Here is a 27109-nt window from a genome sequence, read left to right on the forward strand (position 1 = left end):
TTTTGTGGGATTAGTCATCAGCTATAATTAAATTCATTATGCATTCATTAACTATTACTCCTTTATCTTACTGAAACAAAGCTCTATCTACCTTCCAACACATAAAATATGACAGCTATTTAAAAGTAGAGGAGATCTGATTGTTAAATCAATATGACAGTTTCATTGCAGAAATCAATCAGCATATGTCAGATTTTAATAGTGATATATTAAGAGCTGCAAAGATGCTAAGGACAATTTAGTATCTCTGGAGTTGGAAATGCTTAGGTTCGCTATGGGCAAGTAGAGTAATTAGGTTAGGTTTCCAGAGGAGGAGTGACAGTAAGAAGAGGAGAAGAAAGGGCTAGAGGGTAAAAAAACCCAAACAAACTAGGTTTTTGTTAACAAATGTGAAAAAGGTAGAATTTTGTTGTTACCAGTGAAGGGGACCATTATCTTCCTCCTTCTTCTACAAATTTTTACCTTGTTCTCCCTTTCTTCCGCCCTCCCACCAATTGTGGGGATGGGAACATCGTGGTCTCGTGGCGGCGGCTTCTTCACCCATTTGCAGAATAGCTCTTGAGAATGAGTCATATTTCTTCCTATTGTCCCACCCCCCCAGTTTCTGGCAGGATCTTCTCTCCATTCTTATGCTTGATTCATTTATGATAATTTATCTTCCAAATGCAGACTGCTCTTGGTATCACTCAACTAGCTTTGCAGTGCTAGAGTAGAATAATTCTTAATTTTTTCCTTGTTCTGTCTGACAGCATGTGCTCCAGCTGCCAGACAGAGAAAGAAGTGTTCTCCAGGTAACCCTATGCATTCCACAACCCGATCAAAAATCCATGACCATGGATTAGTAGGTCCTACCAGTTCTCAACCTAATTTTTCCAAAAATTAATGAAAAACATATAGCTATCCTGAACAGTTTTTCACACTGATCCCTTTTCACAAGGATATTCTTAGGTTACTTCTAAAAAGAACCCACCAGCTGTCTTCTGCTAGGAATTCTAAATCCCTGAAAGACTGACATAATGTAATTTCTAGGTTCAATTCTTCCCATCCCCCCACCATAGAACGTATTGCTTTAGAGGAGCTTTTTACTCTCCACTTAAAAAGAAGTTAAAATAGACCCAAAAAAAGCATGGAGGGAGAGAACAACAGAACACAGTGCAAACCACTTCGGTATTTTTTCAGATACTGTCTCCTCCTGTTGGTTTCGAAGTACTCCTACAACTTGCAGACATCACATGCTAAAACACACTCACGATTCAGATTCTGTCTGTTCCTCTTGCTTACGCTTTCTTTCTGTTACTTCTCTCTCATGTTGGCCTCTTACAATGTTTCTTCTATGAGCCGCCTGAAAGCTTCTTCCTCCTTTTTTCTTCTGTTTTTGTTTTTAGGATTGGAAAGGGAAAGGCAAGATTATTAAATCATTTTTTGTGTAATTTTTGTGTAAAGAGGTAGGTGTAAACCTACCTACACTATCTTTGAAGCAACTCTGCTCCATGGAACAACCTGACAAAAGCTGGCTTTCCCTGCAACTAAATACAATACCTCCACATGTTGGTAAATTCTGAATTTCTTTAGTCCTTTCTCCATTTTTCCTTTTCTGACAGAAGGCAAATATCCTAAGAACCAGAAAAATGAAGACATTCCAAATGATTGGCTAGGGATAGCTTTATACCTTTCAAAAACTTGTTTTCAAGACCAATGTTCTCTTAGACACACCCAAAGAAAAAAAAGTCCATGTTCCAAGGAAAATAGATGGAAAAAGTCTTTTCACAAAATAAGTAACTGCCACATTTAAATACTTGGTTAAAAAAAAAAGTGTCTTAGAAAAGACGCTTTTCTTAGAAAATACTGGAGAAGTTCCTGAAAGAATTATTTGACAAAATGAAGTCCTGGAACTTTTATTCTATGTATCTATATCAGGCACCCACAGGGCTCCACCCTTTACTAAGACCTAGCATTAACTTCAGGAAAAGATCTTCAGTGATACTACTCCCTCTACAACAAATATATCAGGAAAGCAAAATTATACCTTGTCACCTTCTTGTTCTTCTCCATCATCTTCAGAATCAGAAGCTGATGCAGAACCCACTTTTGCAGCATTTTTCCTTTTTGGTTCAGTCTCTTTCTTTCCTTCCTTTTTGTCAAATTCCTTCTTTGATTTCTCCTCTTCCTTCTGACTCTCCTCATCTTTTTTCCCTTGCTTTTTGGCCTTTTCTTCTGGTCCTTTTTTCTTTGCCTTCTCCTCCTCATTAACACTAAAAGACGAACAGTATTTAGACACCATATCCATTATCTACAGTGAATTTTAAACATCACATTCTAACTCAGGAAGTTGATTTTCTTTTTTACCACAGAATATTAAAAATTATGAAGTTAATTCACCCTCGGTTTATTTAATGACTATTCAAAAAATAGTCAAACTCAAGTCTTATTCCAAAATGATAGCCCACTACCTATGCAAGAAACACGAAATAATAGCATGGAGGCCCTAATGAGGCTAACGTTAATATATTTGCATATCTCCAAAACAAAAAAGTTAACGTTCAGAAGTTCTCCATGCACTTATGTGCCTGCAGGACCAAGACTACACTGTAAACTAATTTTATGAAGTATACTTAAGGTGTACATATACTGAAACGCTGCATCTGCTAATCTATAGAAAACTATGCTAATGCTCAACTTTTCCTTCAGTTACTAGAACCACTAAAGACTTGACACAAGAACTGAAGCGGGTAAAACCAAAATTTAGTTAACAAATGGTGTTGGAATTCCATCAGAAGAGATTTCTGAAACAAAAATGTATATTCATTTCAGTAGTTCTGTTTTGCATGATCTTGTCATTTCTTTTAATGAATACCTTTTTCTCTTCACTTGGCATACGATTGTGTAAGGAATTTTGCACAGATTTTACAAGTTAGGACGGTTAAGATCTTCTGTCTCTTGTTCCAGAAATGTACTACCTTGAGTTACTACGTATTAATTACCTGAGCTGTAAATAGCAACATCAAAGCAAACAGTAACTCACACTGCATACCAAAGGGGCAAAAACCTGTCAGGAACTCAGTACTAACGAGGAAGTCTTAACGTAAGGAACAATGTGGTTTACAATGAAGAAGCTTTATATTAATAAACAAAACAGAACAACTCACGAGTCGCTCTCTGGAAGACAAGGTGGTTTCACCAACTTGGGTCTCCCTCTTGGTTTTGGGACCTTTATTTCAGAAGCTAGTATTTATATAGAAATAACAGGTTAGTCCACAGCCAGAGCAACCATCTGCTCCTTGTCTATGTAAAAAGATTCTTACTCAACAGAAAGAAGCTATACTTAAATCAAAATGTATACCCTAACTCTGTTGTTATACAAAATTCAAGTGTTAAGTGAGTACCAAACTTTAATCAAGACCTCTGAAAAATTAAAGTGTTGGTAGGTTTTTTCACCTGATTGGTAAATTAAAAACTTTGGTGTTTCTTTTTAGCCTCAGGCTACAACTACCAATTCTTGTGTTTTTGCACTATCTGCAGTTACGATTTGTTTCACATGTTGCATAACTAATATGAACAAGTCTCAAATGAGAGAATGAGAAACTCTGAAATTAGAGAACGGAAAGAAGTCATTTAGTGTCCACATTTACGCAGTCAGTTTGCCATTTTTTCTGGATGTATCACGGGGCTTTCATCACTTTTCTTGATAACAAACCACTGTCAAGAAGTTCTACCACCACACTACAGTACAGAGCAAAACTTGGCACTTCCTCACATTCACTGTATTGTAAGGAGTAAGACAAATAGTGTATCTGCCTTCTTGGCACTTATATCCTTCAAATGCTTGTCCGATGCAACAGTGAATATGTGGTTAGGAAACCTAATACTCAATGTTTAAACTCCTGTTGGTGGTAGCAGGGAGCACCGTTAAGCAAGAGAGGTATGCATCACATCCAACACCAGAACAGGCTGCACAGGACATCTTATAAAAAGGTATTTATACAGGCGGTGAATGCATCTCTTAGATCCTTTTCTGCTCTTACAGACAGTATTTAGTTAAAAAAAAAAAAATTAAAGATAAACACGTACAAAAATTAGAAATGTACATTTAACGAAACGGGGTGGGGAAAAGGGGAACTAAAGTAATACTTAATTTCCTCACAGCTTCCAAGGCAAAAGTAATTAAGTCCTATTAACTGTGGCTGCACTTTGTAAAAGTTATTTTCGTGCTGTCAGCAGATACAGACGGAATCACGGAATCTTCAGAGTTGGAAGGCACCTCTAGAGATCATCTAGTCCAACTCCCCTGCTACAGCAGGAGTGCCTAAAGCACATCCCTCAGGGCTGCATCCAGACGGGTCTTGAAAATCTCCAGAGAAGGGGACTCCACAACCTCCCTGGGCAGCCTGTTCCAGTGCTCTGTCACCCTCACCGTAAAGAAGTTTTTCCGTGTATTTGAACGGAACTTCCTATGTTCTAGCTTGTGCCCATTGCCCCTCATCCTGTCACTGGGAACCATTGAAAAGAGCCTGGCTCCGTCCTCCTTAAACCCACCCTTTAGATACTTGTAAACATTAGTAAGGTCTCCCCTCAGCCTTCTCTTCTCCAGGCCTAAAGAGTCCCAGCTCTTTCAGCCTTTCCTCATAAGGGAGATGCTCCAGTCCCATAATCATCTTGGTTGCCCTTCGCTGGACTCGCTCCAGTAGTTCCCTGTCCCTCTTGAACTGGGGAGCCCAAACCTGGACACAATACTCCAGTTGTGGCCTCACCAGTGCAGAGTAGAGGGGGAGAATGACCTCCCTCGACCTACTGGCCACAGTCTTCCCTATGCAGCCCAGGATGCCATTGGCCTTCTTGGCGACAAGGGCACACTGCTGGCTCATGGATAATTTGCTGTCTACCAGGACCCCCAGGTCCTTCTCCTCAGAGCTGCTTCCCAGCATGTCCGCCCCTAACCTATACTGGTGCTTGGCATTCTTCCTTCCCAGGTGCAGGACCTTACACTTGCTTTTGTTGAACCTCATTAGGTTCTTCTCTGCCCAGCTCTCCAGCCTGTCCAGGTCACGCTGGATGGCAGCACGGCCCTCTGGAGTGTCGGCCACCCCTCCCAGCTTGGTATCATCAGCATACTTGCTGAGGATACACTCCGTCCCCTCATCTAGGTCATTAATGAATATATTGAACAGAATTGGACCAAGTATTGACCCCTGAGGGACACCACTGGTTACAGGCCTCCAACTGGACTCTGTGCTGCTGATCACAACCCTCTGAGTTCTGTCACTCAGCCAGCTCTCGATCCACCTCACTGTCACCTCATCGAGCCCATAACATCATCATTAGGAAGCTGAGGAAGTATGGGAGACAGTGTCAAAAGCCTTGCTAAGGTCAAGGTGACATCTACGGCTCTCCCCTCCTCCAGCCAACCCGTTATAACATCATAGAAAGACGAATATAAATTATTTGCTTCACAGACTAGATGCTCATACAGTGTACTTAACTGCAGCAAGAACTTTTTTCCAATGCAGCAGTTAATGAGGAATTCAAGAATATCTGCAAGCTTACCACAAAAATTCCAATTAATTAGATCATTACCACTTTAAAAGAAACAAGTGCTGCAGAGCTATCACCAAATGGTTCTAATTACACTTTTTTTTTTTAGGAAAGTTATATCTTCTTTTCATCTGCCTATGAATCTACACAGGTTGCCTTAAACATCTTTTTAAACAAGTCTCTCCATCTCTCTGTTTCTGCTGTCCTCTGAGCTCCACCTACAGGCTCTGTGTCCCCCCAGTTCTCTTCCTTATGTTTTATGGATATTCCAATGCAAAGTATTTTACAGATCTTTAATGAATATAGATCTCTATGGAGCAACAATGCACAAAGAGCTCTTATTGTCTATCTATAGTTTAGCAGGATTCTATGAAGAAGGCTTTTCTAAAGGCGATACCTGTACACCAAAACAACTCCTCTTATTTAGAGGACTGATCATTTGTGCTAACAATTTAAAGCCATTTACATCTTAAATTTGTCAGTTTCAGATGAGGTGTTTCCTCATTAAAATCTATTAGCAAAGATTGCTTTTAACATAAGAAAATACTCCGTAGTACTTTAGGGGAAAGAGACAGCTCCCTGGCTAATTCTACAAAGGTATTTCTGTGGTGAAAAAAAATTCTTTCTGTTAAAGTTACCTGCTGGTCTTCCTCTTTTGGGGCTTACTTTTGGAGACACTGGCACAGGAGCTGCTGCTGCCACAGCCGCTGTTGCCACTGCTGCTGCTTCCTCAGCTTCAGCTTGTTTTTCAGCCTAATTTAAAGAACAAATTTCACAAGTGAAAAAACACAGGGCACCAACATCTCAGTTACTTTCTCAAACAACAGTTTTAAACTTCTAGAAATGCATTATTATGCAATTGCTTCTACATATGAAAAAAACGTTTCCAAATTTAGTAACAGATTACATTTAAGTACTAATTTCACCCTCTCCATACCATCACTACCTGATATAGTAATGTTTCATGTAATTTCAACCAGTCCATTCATCTTCAGAACAATATCTTGACACAAGAAAGGAAAAAATTCTTTATAAGTACTTTTAAGATCACCATAACAGCATGCCAAAACACAGTTTTTTAAGCAGCTACGTTCATATTTTTTCCGCCTATATACGAATACTCCTGTTTTAGATGCTACCATCTCCCCTAGCTCCATCAAAGTATCAAGCCAGTAGATGGAGCTATTCAGAAAAAAACACCCGCTTCTAGCTCTATAGCCAATTATTCACAGTGAAAAACTGTGTGTTGAACTGCACTAACTGGACATAATGACCTTCATCTACATAGTAATTTTAAGGGGGCTGGGTTGTAATTACAGATAGAACTTGTGGCAATATAAGATCTTCATGAAAGGATACATATCTCCCTGCAGAAACATTCCATATCCATACAGACAGATAAAAAGAATTCAGAAAAATCCCAACTGGAGAAAACATTTACGGTATTTAGTGTCCTGGATGCAAGAGCATCAGACAGCAGCAACAGAAAATTTATGGCAAAATATGTATTTATCTTAATATTCTTTGTGGACTCCTATAATAAAAGGCAACTTTAAAGAACAAACAAATCTAGAACAGAACAGAGGTAGATCTCACATTAACTGTGCTTTCCATGAGCCTACAGAAAGACTGTTTAAATGAAGACAGAAAAGTACCTGTTAGAATGCTTTTTTGTAATCCCAGGAAAAGAAAACACCATGTTTCTTAAGGCAAGTAAGAAACACATTCAAAGCCATATAACTGCATAGCCAACCCTCTTTTCTGACCCACAAGCACACACTACATCCCTTTAAATACTATTTTTCTGTTCAGCAATGGCCTGTAGTAATGCAAAGTTCTGGTTAAACCCCTTGCAGCATGTGCCGAACACAAGTCTGTCAGCTGAAGCTAGTAAACGTGACAGAGGAAATCTTAGGCCTGCAGTGTCTTATGATGCCAAAAGAAACCCTACCTCAAACAAAACAGAAGAAAAAACACCACAACCACAGGATTTCAGTGCTTTTTGAAAAAGCAAAGAATGAGATTTATTTTTTGGGTGTGTGTCATCTGTGAGGCTTCTCTCCCATTCACAAGCTGAAGTCACAAGTATGCATAGTCACAGACATTCTTTCAAGTTCTTGCTGTTTCAGACTGAAAGCTTTCCTTGAATCTTAGTTTAGATTTTTATAAAATTTACTTTGTTTTTTAATATGGTATTCTTTAAGTTCTATTTTTCAAATATTCAAATTGGTTTCATAAGAGCATTTCAAACACGTATCTTTCTTTTTTTGTGAAGCAAATGACATTCCGCATGCTACTAACTGGTGACAAACATACTAAGGTCACAGTTACTTCACACTCATCCCATTCCTGCTGTCAGCACTAATGTTACAAGTTAAATGGTTTCAAATTAAAATTAAACTTTGCCCCACTTCAGTCTGGTTTTTGGTTGGGTCAGTGGCCTGATCTGGCTTGCTGTGTGACCACCTGAACATTAAGGCTGGAGCATGCTGAGCAAGCAGCTGGAGCTGCCTGTTTCAAAGTAACTCCAATTTTTCCCAGGTTGAAGAGAACACAAAATCACAACCTCATGAAAAGGGAGAGTATTTCAAGCGTTAGTTCAGTGTGCTGAAGTTGTTAAAAGAAATTTTTCTGAGCTTCAAAGCATACTACTTTATTAGCAGTCTAGCAACAGTTTATATCTTAGTTTTTCTGACTTGCAAAGGACTGTTTGGGAAAAGATAGGAACTCCCTACTCTAAGTTCAAACATAATTAAGACTTGGGAAAACTTTCATTCCTACAAATCTTTCAGCCATTCGAAAGGGGGGAGGAGGGTGTCAAGCACTTCAACTTATGCATAATTTGTCATTAAAGAAAATAACACCCAGTAACATCACATCGAAAAATTCCAGTAAGGTGAAGTAATTAAACATATTGTTACCTTTCTTTTTCTTCCTCTTCTAGCAACTTTAGGCATAGAAGCATCACTTGTTTTCACCACATCCTATGAAGATTAAAAATGATGCTAAGAGTCTTAACAAAACAAAGATATATTTTAAATTATTCTAAGTTTTTTCCACAACTGAAGCGTCTGGCACACAATTTAGACAAAAATCCTGTAATATAGATGAAGACACCTCCTCCTGCTTTTAAATTATTAAAATCCTGATCATCTGCTAATCAGGATTTTTTTCTGAAAGGTAAGAAATAATATAAGTACTAAATAATATCCTGTTTTAAATAAAGGTACGTAGTCATGTTTTAGTCTGTCTGAACTCTTCATCTGGTCCTTTAAAAAAGTACACTGGCAATCCAGAATAAGTGATAAAAACGACACTGTTCCACCTGTTTTGACTAAACTTAAACAAGCCAGACTTAAAGTGTGCTCTCAATGAAAGCTTTAATTCCCGTTAGCTTCAGTGAGAGGTATGAATATGAGTGAACACACAGAAAGTTTTATGTAATTAAACAGCTCCCAAGACTGTCAATAGTAATAAACGTAGCTTCTTAGTACTCAGTAAGAGATATACATCAATCAACATAATATTAAGATGTTCTTTGGTACATAGAAAAACCTTTCACATACTTCTTTACTGTTTTTTTCAGAAGGCAGATCATCTTCCTTTGAAGCATCCATCTCTTTTTCTTCTGTTTCAGCTTCTGTAGGTAAGTTGTTATCCCCTTTAGAGGATAACTGCAAAGGGAGTCAACATGGAGTAAAAAAATTTGCATTAAGAAGTACTTCACAGTGAAAAGAGAACTCGCTAATAAACATCAGGCTGCTTTTCACTTTATATAGTTTAAGTCTGTAGATATACTCCTTTCTTCGGTACACATTAAAATCTTACAGCAGACCACTTTCTCCAGTCCACAACTGCGAACAGTTGTCAGAACAGGTCAAATACAGCAACGTATCAGGGTGGAACTTAAATTCCACTTTGTGTTGATGATAACACTCAAGGTTCATTTAGATCACTTTATTTGTTGCATACAGATGGATGTCCGAGTCACAGACAACATTTAGCAGAGTATCATTCTACTAAACAAAGACTTAATGTAGTAAACAGACCACAAACAAGTTGTTTCATCGTTTGTGAGATATTAATTGGTGATAATTGGTGTTATCTAATCTATACCTTTTTTTCTGTTTTGTTGTTGTTTTTTTTTAAAACCTTAAAATACTAGGTTTTGTTGTAGGTGAGCAGTTAAGATTTGGAAAATCAAGAGTTTGTAGTAATTTACTTGAAAATAATCAACATTTCCTTGCAGCCTATGCCCATGCATGTTTTCTAGACCTTCAATTCATTCTCTGAACTTTGATGCTATTGCCTTGCACCACTTACAAGCACCTTTTGTAAAATTCCCTTTCAAAATAGCTACAGTTCTTAAAAGTTCAACACTGAACAAAAGCAACTCAGGCACAAGGCTATCATGTAATTGAATACATGTAATTCACCAAGTCTTTTTGGAGAATACAACTTTAAGACAGATCACCGTTACACTAAACCCAAGAATGTTATAGTGTCACGGTTTTGGCCAAATTGGCCAATGCCTGGTGACAGATGCTCCCCCCCAACCTCTTATACACAGAGAGGAGGAGGAGAGGTAAAGAGAAATTTACGAGTTTAGAAGAAACTAAACTACTGTAATGAAATATTAATAATAAAATATAAAGGAAATAACGAAATAGATACAGTATATACAAAATCGTATTAAGTTCCCAGGATGATGTCACCGGCAGGCAGTGGGGAAGTCCCAGGCTGGACTCGGGAACAGGTGGGAACTGGATTCCAGAGCTGGAGTCTGGAACCCACAGGTTGGGATTAAAAGCAGATGAACAGACAGGGTCGGCCATTGAAGAAAAAAAGCTGACCCTTTGATCCCTCAGCTTTTATATTGAGCATGGGGCAGATGGGATGGAATACCCCTATCGGTCAGTTTTGGGTCACCTGTCCTGTCCACTCCCGCCCTGCAGGTTGGACCCCTCTATGCTTTTCTGTTTCCAACCCTCCAACAGGGCAAATAATTAAATTAGCTGACCTTGGTTGTTTCAGCAATAAGTACAAGCAAGAGCCTCTCTGCATACCACTCCTTGGCACGAGCTGTAAACATTGGTCTTATCACTCTGGAACAAACCGTTTCAGACACAACATGCTGTTGTGAGAGTTCAAGCATGTTCAGAGAGTTAGAAGAAGCCTAGCTAAGAAATAAAATTACTGAACAGAGAGTTGGTTCTGTTTTACCTCAAACTAGGACATATAGCTACATTAGTATCAAAAGAAAAGAAGTAAATTTGCTCCACGTTTTGCCTTAAACTGATTAACTGACTGAGATTAATAATAGAAATCTATGTAAAAGGACACATTCTGCATCTTCCGTTTCACCTTTTTATTTAAAAGGCTCTTCTGTCTTCCTGTTTCTCTTTCACAGTGCCAGATCAGGACAGCCTGAAAGCACTTGGCAGGAGAAACATGAAGCTTAAGTCACTGCCATCCCCACTAGCACACGCTGCTTGCTGCCTAAGTTCACAGGGAAGCAAACTGATGAACCAGCCCAGTTTAAAAGAAGTTAGACAAAACCACGACAGATTTATTGGTGCCCAACATGAGGCACGAACAGAGCTCTGATTTCCTGAACGGGCAACTGAATTCCAGCTTTTTCAGGGAGAATAGACAGTTCACATCATGTCATTCTTATGTGAAATCTTGTATCGTGTCTTTAGAGAGCTTTGTATGAAGTTAATTGATGCAATGGGGTTTAACTGGTTGAATATATTGCATGGTCTATTTCTTCTTTGTGTTTGGATGCAGTTTGCATGCTATATTGGTGTGGATTTGCCTTCAGATGTGTAATCTTGTGCATCTCATGATGGAGTCTTTTACTAATTACACTTTTGGGATGGATTCTTTTACTAATTACACTCTTGGTCTTACCTGGGGAAAGCTTACTTTGCCCTTTGATGATGATGCCAAAGTGACAGTAACAGAATTAGGGAATGAGAAACCTTTGGGCTGTTTGGAGAGTGAATGTTACTTTCATTCGTACGTGGTTTTGTTGTTGGGTTTCCTGAATGTGTTGCAGGGTTGGTTTATTGTTAAATATCAGTGCAGGAGTGAGTATTATGTGACATGTGATATTGCTACTCAAACCCCATGGCCAAGTCAGAGATAGCAGAAATTCAGACAACCCCACCTCCAAAAGCCACAGCAGAAATTCAGACAACCTTGCCACCGAAAGCTGCAGCAGGAATTCAGACAATCGTCTCACTGAAAGCTACAGCAGAAACTCAAAACAACTCAGATTACTGCCCAAGCCACAACACAGACACAAACAACCAACGGCCCCGACATCAGCCATGCCTCCGCCTTATCAACACCAGCGCCAATGGCTACCCCCCCCACAGACCCCGGCAAAAGCCAAAGTTACCCCGCTGCCTGCCCCCCGTCCCCGGCCTGTATTGCCAGCCCCTGCCCCACCCACAGCTGCACCGGCCACTCCAGCCCAACAAGGAGCACAGCCACTGCTCCAGCTGCTCCAACAACGAGCGCTGCTGCTACCCAAACTCCAGCAGAACCAGCACAAGCTGCCCCGGTGACCAGGAAGCAGAAAAGATTAGCTCCTTCCTTGCCCCTTGCCTCTGACAACAAAGACCAGCCCCAAGCCAGACAGCATAGGAGAGGGTTCCTCTGAGGGAGATCCAGGAGAGGGTCCTTCTCAGCCAACATTAACAGAGGATGAGGACTCAGATGCAGACCCTTTTCTATGAAGGATTTGTGAAACTTAAGAAAGGACTTCAGTCATCACGAAGGGGAGACACTTGTCTCCAGGTTGCTCCGATGCTGGGACAATGGAGCTGTTACCATAGATTTAGATGGCAGAGAAGCTAAGCAGTTGGGACACCTGTCCAAAGATGGAGGTATTGATAAAGCAACTGGGAGAAAGGCAGATGTCCTCAGTCTCTGAAGGCGACTGCTATCAGCTGTGAAGGGCAGGTATCCCTTTAAGGATGATATCCAATGCCATCCAACAAAATGGACCAGCATGGAAAAAGGTATTAAGTACCTGAGGGAACTGGCTGTGCGAGAGGTGGTTTATAGCAAGTGATTATAGACCCTGATGAAATGCCATCCAAACGATCTTTGTTGAGAAAATTTGTGCAGAGTGCACCATCAAATTATTCCCACACACTGTCAACAACGATCTAGGGAGGATCTGGTACTGATACACCAGTTGTAAATGAGGTGGCTAACAAGGTGCGACAGTATGAACACAGTCTCTCGTCCCCTTCATGTAGCAGCTGTGGAGAAAATGGCTGAGCAAACTAAAACCATGGTTGATCAAACTAAGCCCATGGCTGATCAAACCAAGGCAAAGGCTGAAACAACCGAGAAAGTAGCTCAGAATACCAAGAAAAGGGCTGAGACAATAGCTGAGCAAAATGAGAAAACTATCTGATAAACTGCTTCATGAACTGCTTGAAGAACTGTCTGAGAAGGGGAAAGAATCCCACTCTTCCCCTGAACAGAACGAGGTTGCAGTCATTAAGAAAAAACGCCCTCCTATGAAACCAATTCAAGGGAAACAGGATCCACTCTGACATTTCCTGTGGCTTTGCCTCTGCAACTATGGAGAGGACATGAGTAAGTGGGATAAAAAAAACCTACTCTGGCCCTACAGGCACAAGCGCTTGAGTTGCAAGGTAAAGCAGATGGAAGAGAGAATTTCTGCAGGAGGATGGCTTCTCCAGTCCATGGTAAGCGATGCTCCGATCCTTGTAGAAACTCATCTAATTGTAGATGTTGTTCTCAACATTAGGGCTGCTCTGCCTCCAGCCAGGAGGAGGAGAGGGATAACTGAGTTTATTGGACTGTGTGGATTTGATGGCCTGGCACATTAGAGCCACAAAAGTATAAATCCCTTGTGGGCACTGGTGCACAGTGTACCCTATTGCCATCGAATCATAAAGGGACAGAAGCCGTTACTATTTCTGGAGTGACAGGTGGGTCTCAAGAACTGACTGTATTAGAGGCCGAAGTGAGCCTGAATGGGAATAAATGGGAGAAGCACCCTATTGTGACTGGCCCAAATGCTCCGTGCATCCTTGGCATAGACTACCTTAAGAGAGGGTATTTCAAAGACCCGAAAACGTAAGAGTAGGCTTTTGGTATAGCAGCTGTAGAGACTGAGGACATTACACAGCTATCTACCTTACCCAGTCTTTCAGATGACCCTTCAGTTGTGGGACTGCTGAAGATTAAAGAACAGCAGGTGGCAACTGCTACTGCCACAGTGCATCGGCGACAGTATCGCACCAACCGAGACTCTCCTCCAATTCCCATCCAGAAGCTGATTTGTTGGCTCAAGACCCAAGGAGTGATCAGCAAGATTCGCTCACCCTTTAACAGCCCAATATGGCCACTACAAAAGTCTGATGGAGAATGGCGGCTAACAGTAGACTATCGTGGCCAGAATGAAGTCACACCACCGAGTGCTGCTCTGCCGGACATGCTAGAACTCCATATGAACTGGAGTCAAAGGCAGCCAAATGGTATGCTACAACTGACATTGCTAATGCATTCTTCTCTATTCCTTTAGCAACAGACTGCAGGCCACAGTTTGCTTTCACCTGGAGGGGTGTCCAGTACACCTGGAATCAACTGCGCCAGGGGTGGAAATGCAGCCCTACTATTTGCCATGGACTGATCCAGACTGCACTGGAGAAGGGTGGAGCTGCAGAACACCGGCAGTACATCGATGACATCATTGTGTGAGGTAATACAGCACAAGAAGTTTTCAAGAAAGGTGAGAAAATAATCAAGATTCTTCTGAAAGCAGGTTTTGCTGTAAAAAGAGGTGAGGTCAAGGGATCTGCATGAGACATCCAGTTCTTAGGAATCAAGTGGCAAGATGGTCATCACCAGATCCCAATGGATATGATCAACAAAATAACATCTGCGTTCCCACCTACTAACAAAAAGGAAACACAAGCCTTCTTAGGCATTGTGGGTTTCTGGAGAACGCACATTTCAGGTTATAGTCAAGACTGTAAAACCTATATATGAAGTGACTCAAAAGAAAAATAATTTTATGTGAGGTCCTGAGCAATGACAGGCCTTTGAGCAAATTAAACAAGAGACTGTGCATGCAGTAGCCCTTGGACCAGTCCGAACAAGACAGGACATTAAAAATGTGCTCTATATCACAGCCGGGGACAATGGCCCTACCTGGAGCCTCTGGCAGAAAGCACCAGGGAAGACTCGAGGTTGAGCCCTAGGATTCTGGTGTCGAGGCTATAAATGCTCTGAGGCCAACTATACCCCAACTGAGAAAGAAATCTTGGATTTCCATTACTCCATTAAAAGTATGACCTAATTCAAACTGATTCTTATAATCCGTTCAAGCAAATACACTGAAAAACCCTTTCAGCCCAGGCAGAACCTAATGATCTGTTAAACTTTTCAACAAAAACTGTCATAATTGAAAGAGATAGTCATACCTATCCATGATACGAAAAAGGCTTCAAAAACATAAAGGGAAACTTAAAGCTAAATCTTGGTGATATTTCCACCTTCTCTGGCCTAGGAAGTACTGTATCAACTTAGTTTAAGTGCATTATGATTTAGAAATATAGATCAGTAAAGAAATTAATTTTCAAAAGCATGTACAGCACCTTAAAAGGAACACAGAAGGACAAAAATATTACTACGTGTATGTCTGAAAAGAAGCAAAGGCAAGGCAGTTACAACAGTAAAACACCATTAGTTTAAAGTATTTAAGTAAAAAACTTGGCAATATAGTTTTGACTTAAAAATGTTTCTGGCAGAACAAAACACAAATTCATTCACTTACTTTTGGGATGGAAGCCTTTTTTTTTTTGGCTCCTGCTTTTTCTTCACTCCCCTCAGCAGGTTCCTGACCACTTTCTTGACCAGCTTCTTTGATAGGAGCGTTAACAGCTGGATGGGACTGCAATATAAAAGCATCAAAACTGAGATCTAATTCCCTTCCTGAACTACAGAGTAACAATGCTGAGAGGTGGTTCTGCCACCTCTATGTTACTGAAGAAAGCATCATGCTAAGAAACCCCTTATTAGAACGACAAGAATATTAACATATATCTTATTTCATTGATTTCCAGACTTTTCAGTTTAAAATGCATTTTCATTATCAGACTTTCAAGCTCTAATGCTATAATAACTTATTTTCACACTAAAAATACTGCAATGTAAGGTTGTTCTTATGTATAATTTAAAAACAAACAAACAAACAAAAAACCTGTCTTTGGTCAAATACAACTTGTGATACTACTACCAAGAAGTGCATTTTTAAATGAGCAATCAATCCTAAGGGAGAAAACTACCTGTTCCTGAAAACACGTGCAGAAAAAGAGATTATAATAAAGGCTGAAGAATTAAAGTTAAAAATATGGCAATAGAGAAGGCAAAGCAAAAATTACTCTTTTTTTATTCCATTGCATTGTGGATAGCATTCTCACTCTTAAATATGAGCTCCTTCAAACAAAGCTGGCAGACTCCCTTGACTCTTTAATTTTTCCCCCACTGAGGAAATTGTTTTGGATTTAAGCCCAAACCACAAGCTCCCTTCTGCCCTCCACCTCCCTTACTAGCAGTTACAAGAACATCTGCAAAGTATAAATACTGCTTTCAGAACATTCCAGCCAGCTCCAGCAGTTAAACAGAAAACACGGCCTTGAGAAGGACTTACCAAGACAAAATATGCCCAGTAAAAGGACAGGACAAAAAAAAAAAAAAAAAAAAAAAGAGACATGTGAATGCCTCTATATAAATAGCTGACAAGTCTGCCGCTTTAATATTATCTTGTATGCAGAATAAGAGCTCCAATTTGCCAACATCTCCATGAAACTATCCACTCCTCTCTGACCTTACTTGCTGTGGGGCCAAACACAGTTACCTACTCACCCTGAATTTTTAGGCTTTGATGACTGAACTGTCTTCCCTCCTACTGTCCAGTACCTGTGCTTCACTTAGCTCTAAGAATCTTAGCTAAAATCAAAGAATTTTATGTAGGTCAAGGAATATCTTGAGATACGTTTGTCTCCCCAGATGGCAGCTAAAAGATCTATCCATTCACCAACGTGTATGGAATACTGTAACGTATTAACAGGCTGTAAAACACTATTCTATTTTAAAACACTGTTGGAAAAAATACTGTCTTCACTTACCAGTATACTTTTCAGTATAGCTTTCCCCTCAGTCTTCACAACCAACTACTTGTCTTCCCTTTCGGGATCACTCGCCCCAGGCACCTCCACCAACACAGCTACAGGGAAGAGGGTCACTGAGGAGAGCAGCTGCCCGAGAAGGGCTGGGGAGATGCTGCTGATGCACAGAGGATGCATGAGGGACACCGAGGCCAAAGAGATGCCCGGGTAGAAGGGATGCTGGAAAGAAGAGTTGCCCAAGCCAGGCTCCAGCCCAGAAGAATTTCCTGAGCAGGGGGGGAAAAGGGGACAGGACAACCCTGAGGGAACCGCAGCCCGTGGAGGATCCCACGTCCAAGCCCCTGAGTTAGAGGCAAGGAACAGCAAAAGCAAAGTCACCACTCCACACCGGCTTCAGCCTCCCGCCCCGCCATCGCCTCACACCAGGGACTGACAGTGGTGTGGCGTGGGGGGACTGGAGACCAGCAACGGGGGAGCAGACGTGGCCAGAGGGAAGCCGAGGCACATTTCTCTAAGTGGTTTTTTGTCATTGTTTTCCCTTACCAGATTTAGTAACAGAAATCTTGTGTCATTTGGCTAAATTGTGGCAAACTCCCTGATGTGAGTTGACACTGGTGAGGCCGCACCTCAAATACTGTGTTCAGTTTTGGGACCCTTACCACAAGACATTGAGGTGCTGGAGCAGGTCCAGAGAAGGGCAATGAAGCTGGTGAAGGGTCTACAGAACAAGTCTTATGAGGAGCAGCTGAGGGAACTGGGGTTGTTTAGTCTGGAGAAAAGGAGGCTGAGGGGAGACCTTATCGCTCTCTACAACTACTTGAAAGGAGGTTGTAGTAAGATTGGGGTCGGTCTCTTCTCCCAGGTGACAAGCAACAGGACAAGAGGAAATGGCCTCAAGTTGCAGCAGGGGAGGTTTAGATGGGTATTAGGAAAATATTCTTCACTGAAAGGGTTGTCAAGCATTGGAATAGGCCTCCCAGGGAAGTGGCTGAATCACCATCCCTGGAGGTATATGCAAAGTGGGTAGATGTGGTGCTTAGGGACATGGTTTAGTGGTGGTTTCTGCAGTGTTAGGTTTACAGTTGGACTTGATGATCTTAAAGGTCCCTTCCAGCCTTCTATGATTCTATTAAATAAAGCTCATTTCAACACATAATCTCAAACAAGTAAGAGCAAAACAAAAAACAAGTATCATAGTACAATTTTCTTATTCTTGGAGAAGGGGGATGTTCCTCTGTCTTATCTATCTTTGGCAGAACAGTGACATAATACCTCAATTCTACAAATTAAACCCAAAAGGCAGTGCTTTGTGAAAAAATATGCAAGATCCATGACTGACATGACGTCAATAAAGATGCTCAAAGAACTAGACCCTTACTGGCAATTTTATTTCACATCAAGCAACACTCTGCCTGATTTATTAATCTGATACTAATCTGATTTATTTTACAGAATGTCAAATCTAGTCAGCTGTTTGCAGAAGTACTCCTTTAGAAGCAACAAGAACTGCCTGCAAGTAAAAACAAGAGCTGGCTAAATTCTAAGGGCTTGACTTGCTCCAAATAAAACTTGCTTTTAACAACACATAGCACAGGACAGAAAGCGAAGGCTATCAAAAGAAACACCTTCTAAAGTTAAGGTGAAAATTCAGAAGAAAGTTTGTGCAAGTCTACGTTACTTCATTTATTCTGGTCCAGCTCTCCTGTTGAAGCAGGGCCACCGAGAGCCAGCTGACCAGGATGGTGTCCACATGGCTTCTGAATATCTTTGAGGATGGAGACTTCACAGCCTCCCTGGGAAACCTGTGCCAGTGCCTCATCACCGTCATGGTGGAAAAATGCTTCCTGATGTTCAGAGGGAACCTCTTGTGTTTCAACTGGTGCCCATTGCCTCTGGTCCTATCACCGGGCACTACTGAAAACAGCCTGGCTCTGTCTCTTTGCACCATCACTTCAGGTGTTTGTATACATTGATGAGATCACCCCTGAGCCCACCGGGGATGAACAGTCCCAGCTCTCTCAGCCTCTTCTCATAGCAGAGATGCATCTTTATGGGACTGTCTCTCCAGTATGTCCATGTCTCTTGTACCAAGTAGCCCAGAACTGGACACTCCAGTTAAAACATCCCTACTAAGAAGAGTTTCTTCTTCCAGTAATTTTATGGATAACTTACAGGGACAGATTTTAAACATGACTTGTGGGAAGAAAAACTTGTTTGTTTGTTTGTTTTTTAAATGAAGAAATAGTGGGGAAAAAATGGCAAAGAACAACCCAATGGCTCTAGACACAACCTGACCAGTTCACAGAAAGACCCAGTGAAAGAGCTATCACCAAAGCTGAAGCAAAACATCTGAATGGAACTCAAAAGGTGGGAAGGACTACCCCATACAAAGTCTCCTAGACTATTAAAACAGCCTGTATGTAGCTCTTGGCAGTTATGTTTTGTATATTTCCAATTGGAAATGTATTTAGGAATATCTGAGATGCTACAAAACAACACAGAGCACTGCTTAATTGAAGTTACTGATTCCTGCTGTGAAACAAAATATTAGACAAGCTTGTTACTGTTGATTGTTTATACGCAGATTTTCACCTTGTTAGAATGACTTGAAACATACAACTCAGTTATGGTTCACAACAAAGATTTGCAGACTCCACATAAAACTTACCTGCGGATGAGAGAACTTCACTTTAGGATTGTTGTCAATTTCCCACAGCCCTTCATTAAAACCCTTTCTTTTATTTGGTTTGCCATATTTATCTTTATTTTCAGAGTAGGGAAATATGTCCTTTGGTCCCAAAAATGCCCTTAAAGTGAGAAAGAACAAAACCAACAAAATTCCATGTTTTAAATGGTTAGTGTTTTCAAAGAAGTAGGCACCACGTTACTACGATATGAAATTCATTACTGCTGCAACAACTAATTCTGCTACATAAGCATCTTTAGTTTTCTCAGCTTTTGCTTTCAACAGCCCAAACTTTCCATTACTACCACCACACATAAGGACCCCCACCTCCCCAGGTTGTTGAGTGCCTGGGCAAGAAACAGCTGATGCTGCATCTTAGGATTGCAGCTGATAGGACAAACAAGTATTGTGAACCAGAATAATTAAAAACTGAGTAGCTTGCAAACAAACAAAAAGAGCGATTGCTTCCTTAGAAAAAAAAAAAATCAGGCTTAAATGTTAAGAATAAAGACTCCTTCTATCTGGACAATGTAAGGCAAGAGAACAATTTAAAGAAGAAAGGGCTCAATGCTAACAAAGAAAGTCTTTCAAAATTACCAAATTAAAAAAAATCCAATTAAAATACAAAATTTAAGAATAATTTTTAGTGTATTGGAGACGAAAAAGCAGCACTTGAATACATTGACTCCTCACATCTGTGTAAGAATGCATGTAATTCTGCATTAATTCAGTAGTTTTTCAGCGTGTGACAACAGGACCTCATAACTCGATTTACCAAAATTAACCAATAAAAACTTCAAACTGTTCCTTATTTCAAGTTTCTCCCCCGATATTTGATGAAGTAAACATTAAAAATATTTGATTTTTATTTAAGCCACCATTGTAGTAGAGGATACACTGCTTGTGTATCTTTGTCAGACAAACAAACAACACTCCAGCACAGCACTACCCCTACTGTAAGCTGTGTAACTAAAGCTTTTAGCCTAGTAGCTTTTCTCATATGTCAAAGTCACAGTATCCACACTACTCACTTCTCCAAGTTAGACTTGGGAAAACAAGGTAGCATATTACTGAGAGACAGTATTTTGGTTTATGCTGCAGAACATCAAAGACAGCTTAATTCCTGCTCTACTTCCATGACCTTTCAAGTTTGGATTTCAACGCAGCAATACATATGCTGCTAACAGAAAAAGACAACACTTCGGTGGTACATTCTTAATTTCACTCTGTGCCGAGACACAGCTTTGTCTGACTGCGTATATGTTAGATCCAACTATTTGAAAAGTTGCAGATACTTGCTTTCTAAAGTTTCGGCTCATGGAAGAGTTAAATAGATACCTCTAAGCTCCACTCTATTTTCTTCATCATGTTTAAAAAAGAGCTATTTGAGACATATACCCTACTAAACAAAATAAAAAAAAAAGCTTAAGCATTTCCTACTCCAGCAGTAAAACACTCAGCTATGTGTGTTTGCAAACACTACAAATTATTAAGTAAGCTACTGTGACAGACTAGACTGCAAGAAACGGTTAGAGAGGATTCAGCCAGTGTGGGAAACATGCACCTGCAGAGCCCACATAACAGGCCAAAAAGATGGGGAGGGAGACAACAGAAGAAACCAGGAGAGACAAAAATAGGAAACATTGCCTCCCTTCTTCCTTATCCCCTGAAGGGAAACATTTTTCCAAGGTCTGTAAGCCTCTACCCCTACTGCTCAGGCTTTGAAAAAGACCAGAAACCAGCTACTGTGAAAAGGTCATGCAGCTTACTGGGCTGCTGCAGTTCAATCACCATGTACCAAAAAGAAAAAGGAACAAGAAAATGGAATGAATAGAGATTACCCTAATATATAGGGTCCAGAAACCAGAGTTCAGTGTGACCTTTTGTTTATCTGTGACCAACCAAAATCTGCACTGACGTGATTTACTGGTACAACAGATCCAAATAAAGCTTTTATTAAAATACTATCTATTTTTTCACTCTCTTTTAGGAAAGGGTACTGTTGCTGCATTAAGACAGCATGGAAATAAACAAAACAAGTCTCAACCAAATTTCCAAAGCATATTTTAAGAAGCCATGTATCTGTTTACTGCGCACAGGTAGCAAAACATTTATTTGTGTTTCGACAAAACAGAGAGAAAATCAAGAATAGCAATCAAAGTTCAAGTTTATACTTGTTTATAGTAGTCTGCAAAACTGAAGTAGGATTATTCCTAAAACTCAAGTAAGAATTATTCGCAACAGTCTTGTTTTCGTTTTTCCCCATAGCTCCTCTTTTCCTACTGTAACCATCCACACAGCTAGAAGATGTGATCCTTTATACCGAAGACTTTTTAGCATAATCAAACTCTTTATCTGGATTTTCAGAGCAGCCACTACCTGCAGTAAGATAGGCTGTATACATACACACTGCTAACACGTTGAAGGTATATAGGGTCTAACTTTGCACTGGGGTGTAACTCTGAGAAACACAAGCAGAGAACAAGTTTACCAAATTTATTTTAACTCCTATGAAAGAGTACAGAAAATTGTTAGCTCTTCTTAATTCCTGACAGATCACTAAGTCAGTATTTACAGCTACAAACATAAACAAAATTACAGGCCATGGAACAGCATTCTCATTTTTTACCTGATCTGCTCCTTCCTATTGTTACGTACAGGTATCTGCTGTAAGCAACTACAAGTAAGATCAAGAAGCACAGGAGTTTCACCTGTCACCACTCTTAAGAAGCACAAGGTAAGTGACATGCTTAAAGAAAAATGCCACGAGACAGCCGGGTCATGGAACATCCTGTACGTTGCAATGTGTATGAAACAGAGAGAAGTAGTTTCTCCTGTATTCTATGGGCCTCTGAAATGTACTAACCCTGAACCTACAGCCTAACAAAAACCAGATCACAGTAAAACTTTATTTTGTAATAATGTCAATGAGAATAGAACTTTCAAACTTACCCATGTAAGCTACAAAAAAGAGAAAACTTTCAAGCATGCCTTAGGAGCCTAAGCTAAATTTAAAATCGGCCACGATGCTTCTCAAAATTTGCAAAGGTATTTTTAAAGCTTTAGATAAGGAGTTATTTCTGTCTCCCTTATATTCAATCTGTGTCCCTGAACTTATTTACAACTGCACAAAACCACAGTAAAATCCAGAATGACACAAACATTACCAAGGCCAGGATCACAGCAATATTGCTCTTTTGGCTGCCAAAAAAAATCCGGCTAGGGAAAAAAAAATTAAGCAAAAAGGCAACCTGTTGCCTTTTTAAAAGTTATAATTGAAAAAAATGGACAAGATTCAAATCTCACAACCTTGAATCGAATTCCAGGAACACCTCTTTACCCACAAAATTACACACACACACAAAAAAACCCCAAACTAAAACCAGTAAGCCACTGAAAGGTGAGAACAGTTAAAGAAACCCATAGGTGTATGAGCCAAGGATATAGAAGTCCTTTTCACAGGGAAATCACTTCTTAAAAAAAGAACCAAGTCACAAGTAACGTCAGAGAGTGAGTGGAGGATGCTTACTCTTTAATTCAACAGGGCAATGTATCTTGTCTTAGCAAGGCTTACTGAAAGATAGATGCAAAGTACCAGATTAAAGCAATTTCAACAGATATTTAATAAGATGAAGAAAAAAGCAAGGCCTTCCCACAAAATGCAAGAAACAGAGTACTTGTATACACCACTTCTGTCTCTCACCTGCTTACATACCATTTGCCATTTTATTTAAGAAAAACAACAGAACTAAAACCACGCCATTAGAAGTTTTGTTTGTTTGTTTAAAAAAAAAAAAAAAGAAAAACAACAAACAGATCAGGCAACAAATGTAGCACTGAATTTGAAGTCTTAGAAATCTATACCAGGACAAACAGCCATGCTGTAAGTAACATAATACTCAAAAAGACAGAACCGCGTAAAACCCAGCATATGTACAGTCAAATTTAGCAGTGGAAGAAACACAGTACCCAATGCAAATGTTGTACTACTGCAGAATGCTAGCATTGCTGAAAGTACCGAAGATAAATATTTCGCAGGTTAACAGGTATAAGGCTAACTGCACTTCCTCATTGTCATCTCCAGATCTTACAAAAAATCAACACCCAAAACCTCAAACCTCTCCACAAAAAAACCTTTAAATCAAATACATGATTATTCGTCCATTTCTCAAATTTTGCCTAGTTCATTGTTCTCAGCCTTCGTTCACTTTCTTTGAGAACCTACTCTTGAGAATTTTGAGCATGTACAGGGCTATAGTTAAAGACCATTACTGAAGGAAAAACCAACCTATCAGTCATACCACTGTGGGTAGGATTTTTTTCTTCTCCTTCTGATGGGGAAAATGTACATGGTACAGTTATGGTCTACCATTTCCTTGAATAGCTTAAGCAAATGTTAGAGAAGCATGTCTTGTCAAAAGAAATTAATTTAGGAAGAGCTGGTCTGCTAAGAGATTAATTTAGGAAGAGCTGGTATGCTACTGAATACTATAGTTTAAAATACACTACTCTCAGATGAACCGTTAACTTCTTGTCACAGCATTCTACAACGAAAAAAATAAGACCCTTAAATATAAAGGACTTACGTCTCATGTGTGCCAAAAAAGAAAATAGGCATTTTATTCGTAGGAGGCTTTACTGCTCCATCAGGAACTTCATCCACCTAAGGAAAAGAGAGACCGTAAGTCAAGTCAAATAACAGTTAAGAACAGTCTAGGGGGAAATAAGTAAAAGTGTTAAGCAATAAAAAACAAAAAAAAAAGCTACAGAGAAGTAAAGCAGGTCTCAAGATCTCTTTTTAACTGCATGTTAAAAAAATACAGCAGAGTCAAGGACAGTGCTTGCAACAATAGGAAACGACAACGCTTCTTGTGTTACAGCGACACTTTTCACACGGAGAAAAGGAGAAAAGGAGAGACGTGATGCGCAACAGGTAAAAAGCACAATTCAGTTCCATCCAAACACTGCCCCTCCGTCAGCACAAGCAATGGAAAGACTTCCAAGCCTTACGCTGAGCCAGTAACTTGCCCGAGCCCAAACGTCAAGGGCTACAACAAGGAAAGGTGAATAAACTTTTTTAAAAAAAACAATTCTTAAGCCAGCATCCTAGCCAAATATCTCATAATTAGTCTTTTATCTACATTCCCACAACTGTCCAGCGACCCACAGGAGCCATGGAACTTGCCAGTGCCTCTTCCAAGGGGACAGGCAAAGGGTACAGGAGGACCGGAGCCCTGATCACATACCGGTAGCTTATTCCACGAGAAGCACCACAGGAACAGCTGACTTCAAAAGTCAAGAGCGACCCTGCCATAACTTCGTGGGTTTATTTTGTCAAATAAAAAAAACGGCAGTTATGGGGGGGAATAGGGTACTGATAGGTGCTCGCACAGCTGCCTTCCCACCCAACCGCTACGTAATGCAAATTGGGGCAACTAACGACGCCTGTGGAGGGCTGCTAATTACAGGAGAAGCGACCTGCAGCCAGGCACAGGGCAGCGGCGAGCCCGAAGGCGGGATCTCGGGTGCGACCCACAAGCGGCTGCCGGCCACGGGAGCACCGCCGCGTCCTCCCTCCCTCCCTCCATCCATCCCTTTCACGGGGGGCGGCTGCAGGAGCGACCCGCTCCCAGCCCACGTTCCCCCCCGGGTGCCCGAAAGCGCTCCCGGCCCCGCGGAGAGCAGGAGGGGAGCCTTACCCTGGCCGGCCAGTGGGGATAACCTTTCATCTTGGCAAAGATCAGGTCTCCGGGTTTGAAATCTCGGCTCATGTTTTCTGACCGACGTGACGCCTGACGCCGTAGGGAGGAAGGTTGGGGGGGTGTCTGCGCCTCTGGCCCCCGCCGCCAGCCGCCCGAGGTCCCGCTGCCGGAGGGGGGAGAAGCGGAGACAAGGACAACAGAGGAAGGGACATCAGCACCGCGCTCCACAAGGGCGGGCGGCCCGCGCCAGCAGCCGGGGGACGCCGCGCCCGCCCGCCGAAACCCCCCACCCGCGGCGCGCTGGCGGCACCAGCACCGACGCCACACGCGTACCCACGCGGGCCGGGCCCCACGCAGCCAAGGGCTCCCGCCCGCCCCCTCGCACTCACGGTTCGGTTCGGTTCGGCTCGCCCACCCGCCCGAGCTCGCCCTTCCCCGGCCGGCTCGGCTCCCGCCACACGGACGCTCCGCCCGCACCCCCCTCCTCCCCGCATATATAAGGCGTGATGGCGCGGAAGCGAGACTCCGCCCGCCCTCCTTCTCGCCCGCCCGCCCTCCTTCCCTCCCGCCCGCCGCGGCGGCGGTCCGGCGCCTCGCTACCCACCGCGCTGGAGCCCGGCCCGCTGCCCACCTCTGCCTGTAGCAGCAGGAGCCGCCGCCGCGGGAGACACGGCCACGCTCCCTCCTCCCGCCAGGCCGGGCCGTACCAACCGGCACGCCGCAACCGGGCGGCGGGGGAGGGTGTCGGGGGGAAGGGGGCGGCAATCTGCCTAGGCCCTGCCGAAAACAGGAGGCTCCGGTCCCGCCTCCGCCTCTCACGGCGAACGGGAGAAGCCGCCCGCCCCGAGGCAGGGAGGAGGGAAGCGAGCCGGCCCCCTTCACGCCGCTCCCCTCGGCCGCGGAAATGGCTCATTCCGCCTTCCGCGGGGGCGGGGCGGCCGCGGCGCTGCTGGAGAGGGGGAGAGGACGAGGCGGAGGCGGCGCGGCGCGGGCCCGCGGGCCGCCCTCGGCGGCGGCAGTGGGGGGCGGGATGAGGCGAGGCCGTGGGCCGCCCCGCTTCCTTCCCCTTGCCCCGTGCTCCCCCAGGCGTGAGGCGAGGTGCCGCGGGTCACGACGGGTGGTGGCAGCGTGGCCGGTGACAGGCCTGGTTGGGGGCCATGCCCCGCTTCGGTCACCGCCGCTCGCCGGGAGTCGTTGTCACCGAGGCTGAAGGCCCGCGGCCTTGCCCAGGGGCCCTTCCCGGCCGCCAGTGTCGCCCTGTTCTCGGGCTGTAAGTAGCCGGTTACCGGCAGCCCGGCTTGTGAACGGGACGGGTGTTTGTCCCGTTTTTGCCCCTCCCGCCCAAGCGCCCCTGCAGAGGCCGCCCTTCCCCGGCCCTGCGCCGCTGCCGGCCCAAAGCTGCCCATGGTTCCCAGTGCTCCTCACTGACTTGTCTCCATGTCTTGTGTCCCCCACGGTTTCAGCCTCTTGAGCCTATACCCACAACTTAGTCGCCATTAACTCCTGTTTTGTTTTGGTTGGTTGGTTTTACTGGGATTACTGTTAATGCAGACTTCGTTACTCCCCTTGTGCTCTCCGCGCCTCCCCTTCCCTGGCCCGTTTACCTGCCAGGGTTGAGCTCACTCCTCTCCCAGCACTGTAGCCGCTGCGCCCTCCTTTCCTGCTTCTGCCCCTCTTCTCATCAGGCACCTCCAGCCTCCCCATGCTTTCCCCCACAAACACCTTTTTTCTTCAAACAGAGGACCTCGGATCCAAGATTTAATTCAGCAGCTTCCTCCCCCCCTCTTCTCGTACCCCCCCTCCAGCTTCTCCCCTGCCTGCCTGTCCTGGTGGGTCTGGTTATAGTTCTTCTCCTTCTATGTCAGGAATTATCGGCCTGCCAGCTCTCTGTGGCTTTGTCTCTATCTGATGGTCCTCACACAGCACCACCTGCACGTCGCTTGTGACATCAGTTTGTGCTAACACGGGTGCCAAAACCAGCAAAAAGCTGTTAAGCGTAGCGGCACAAA

General features: G+C 42.6%; 1 protein-coding gene across 4 annotated transcripts in view; it reads right to left on the minus strand.

The window, feature by feature from the left end:
- Positions 1 to 26022, minus strand: part of PSIP1 (PC4 and SRSF1 interacting protein 1) — a 41946-nt gene extending 15924 nt beyond the window's left edge. The window contains exons 1-11 of one of the 4 annotated variants that reach the window (XM_074571156.1): positions 25732 to 26022; positions 25098 to 25263; positions 23985 to 24061; positions 19381 to 19519; positions 15359 to 15475; positions 9096 to 9203; positions 8451 to 8513; positions 6168 to 6282; positions 3147 to 3222; positions 2027 to 2252; positions 1251 to 1369 (exon numbers count right to left, since the gene is read on the minus strand). In XM_074571156.1, coding sequence (XP_074427257.1) covers positions 1251 to 1369; positions 2027 to 2252; positions 3147 to 3222; positions 6168 to 6282; positions 8451 to 8513; positions 9096 to 9203; positions 15359 to 15475; positions 19381 to 19519; positions 23985 to 24061; positions 25098 to 25169 — 1112 coding nt within the window. In that variant the 5' untranslated portion in view covers positions 25170 to 25263; positions 25732 to 26022. Of the gene's footprint in view, positions 1 to 1250; positions 1370 to 2026; positions 2253 to 3146; positions 3223 to 6167; positions 6283 to 8450; positions 8514 to 9095; positions 9204 to 15358; positions 15476 to 19380; positions 19520 to 23984; positions 24062 to 25097; positions 25264 to 25489; positions 25617 to 25704 lie in introns of those variants that run through there. The other 3 variants (XM_074571160.1, XM_074571157.1, XM_074571159.1) reach the window with 3 other exon arrangements.
- Positions 26023 to 27109: the final 1087 nt, after the last annotated feature.

This window comes from Larus michahellis, chromosome Z, assembly GCF_964199755.1.
Source record: "Larus michahellis chromosome Z, bLarMic1.1, whole genome shotgun sequence".
In the NCBI taxonomy this organism is placed as follows: Eukaryota; Metazoa; Chordata; class Aves; order Charadriiformes; family Laridae; genus Larus; species Larus michahellis.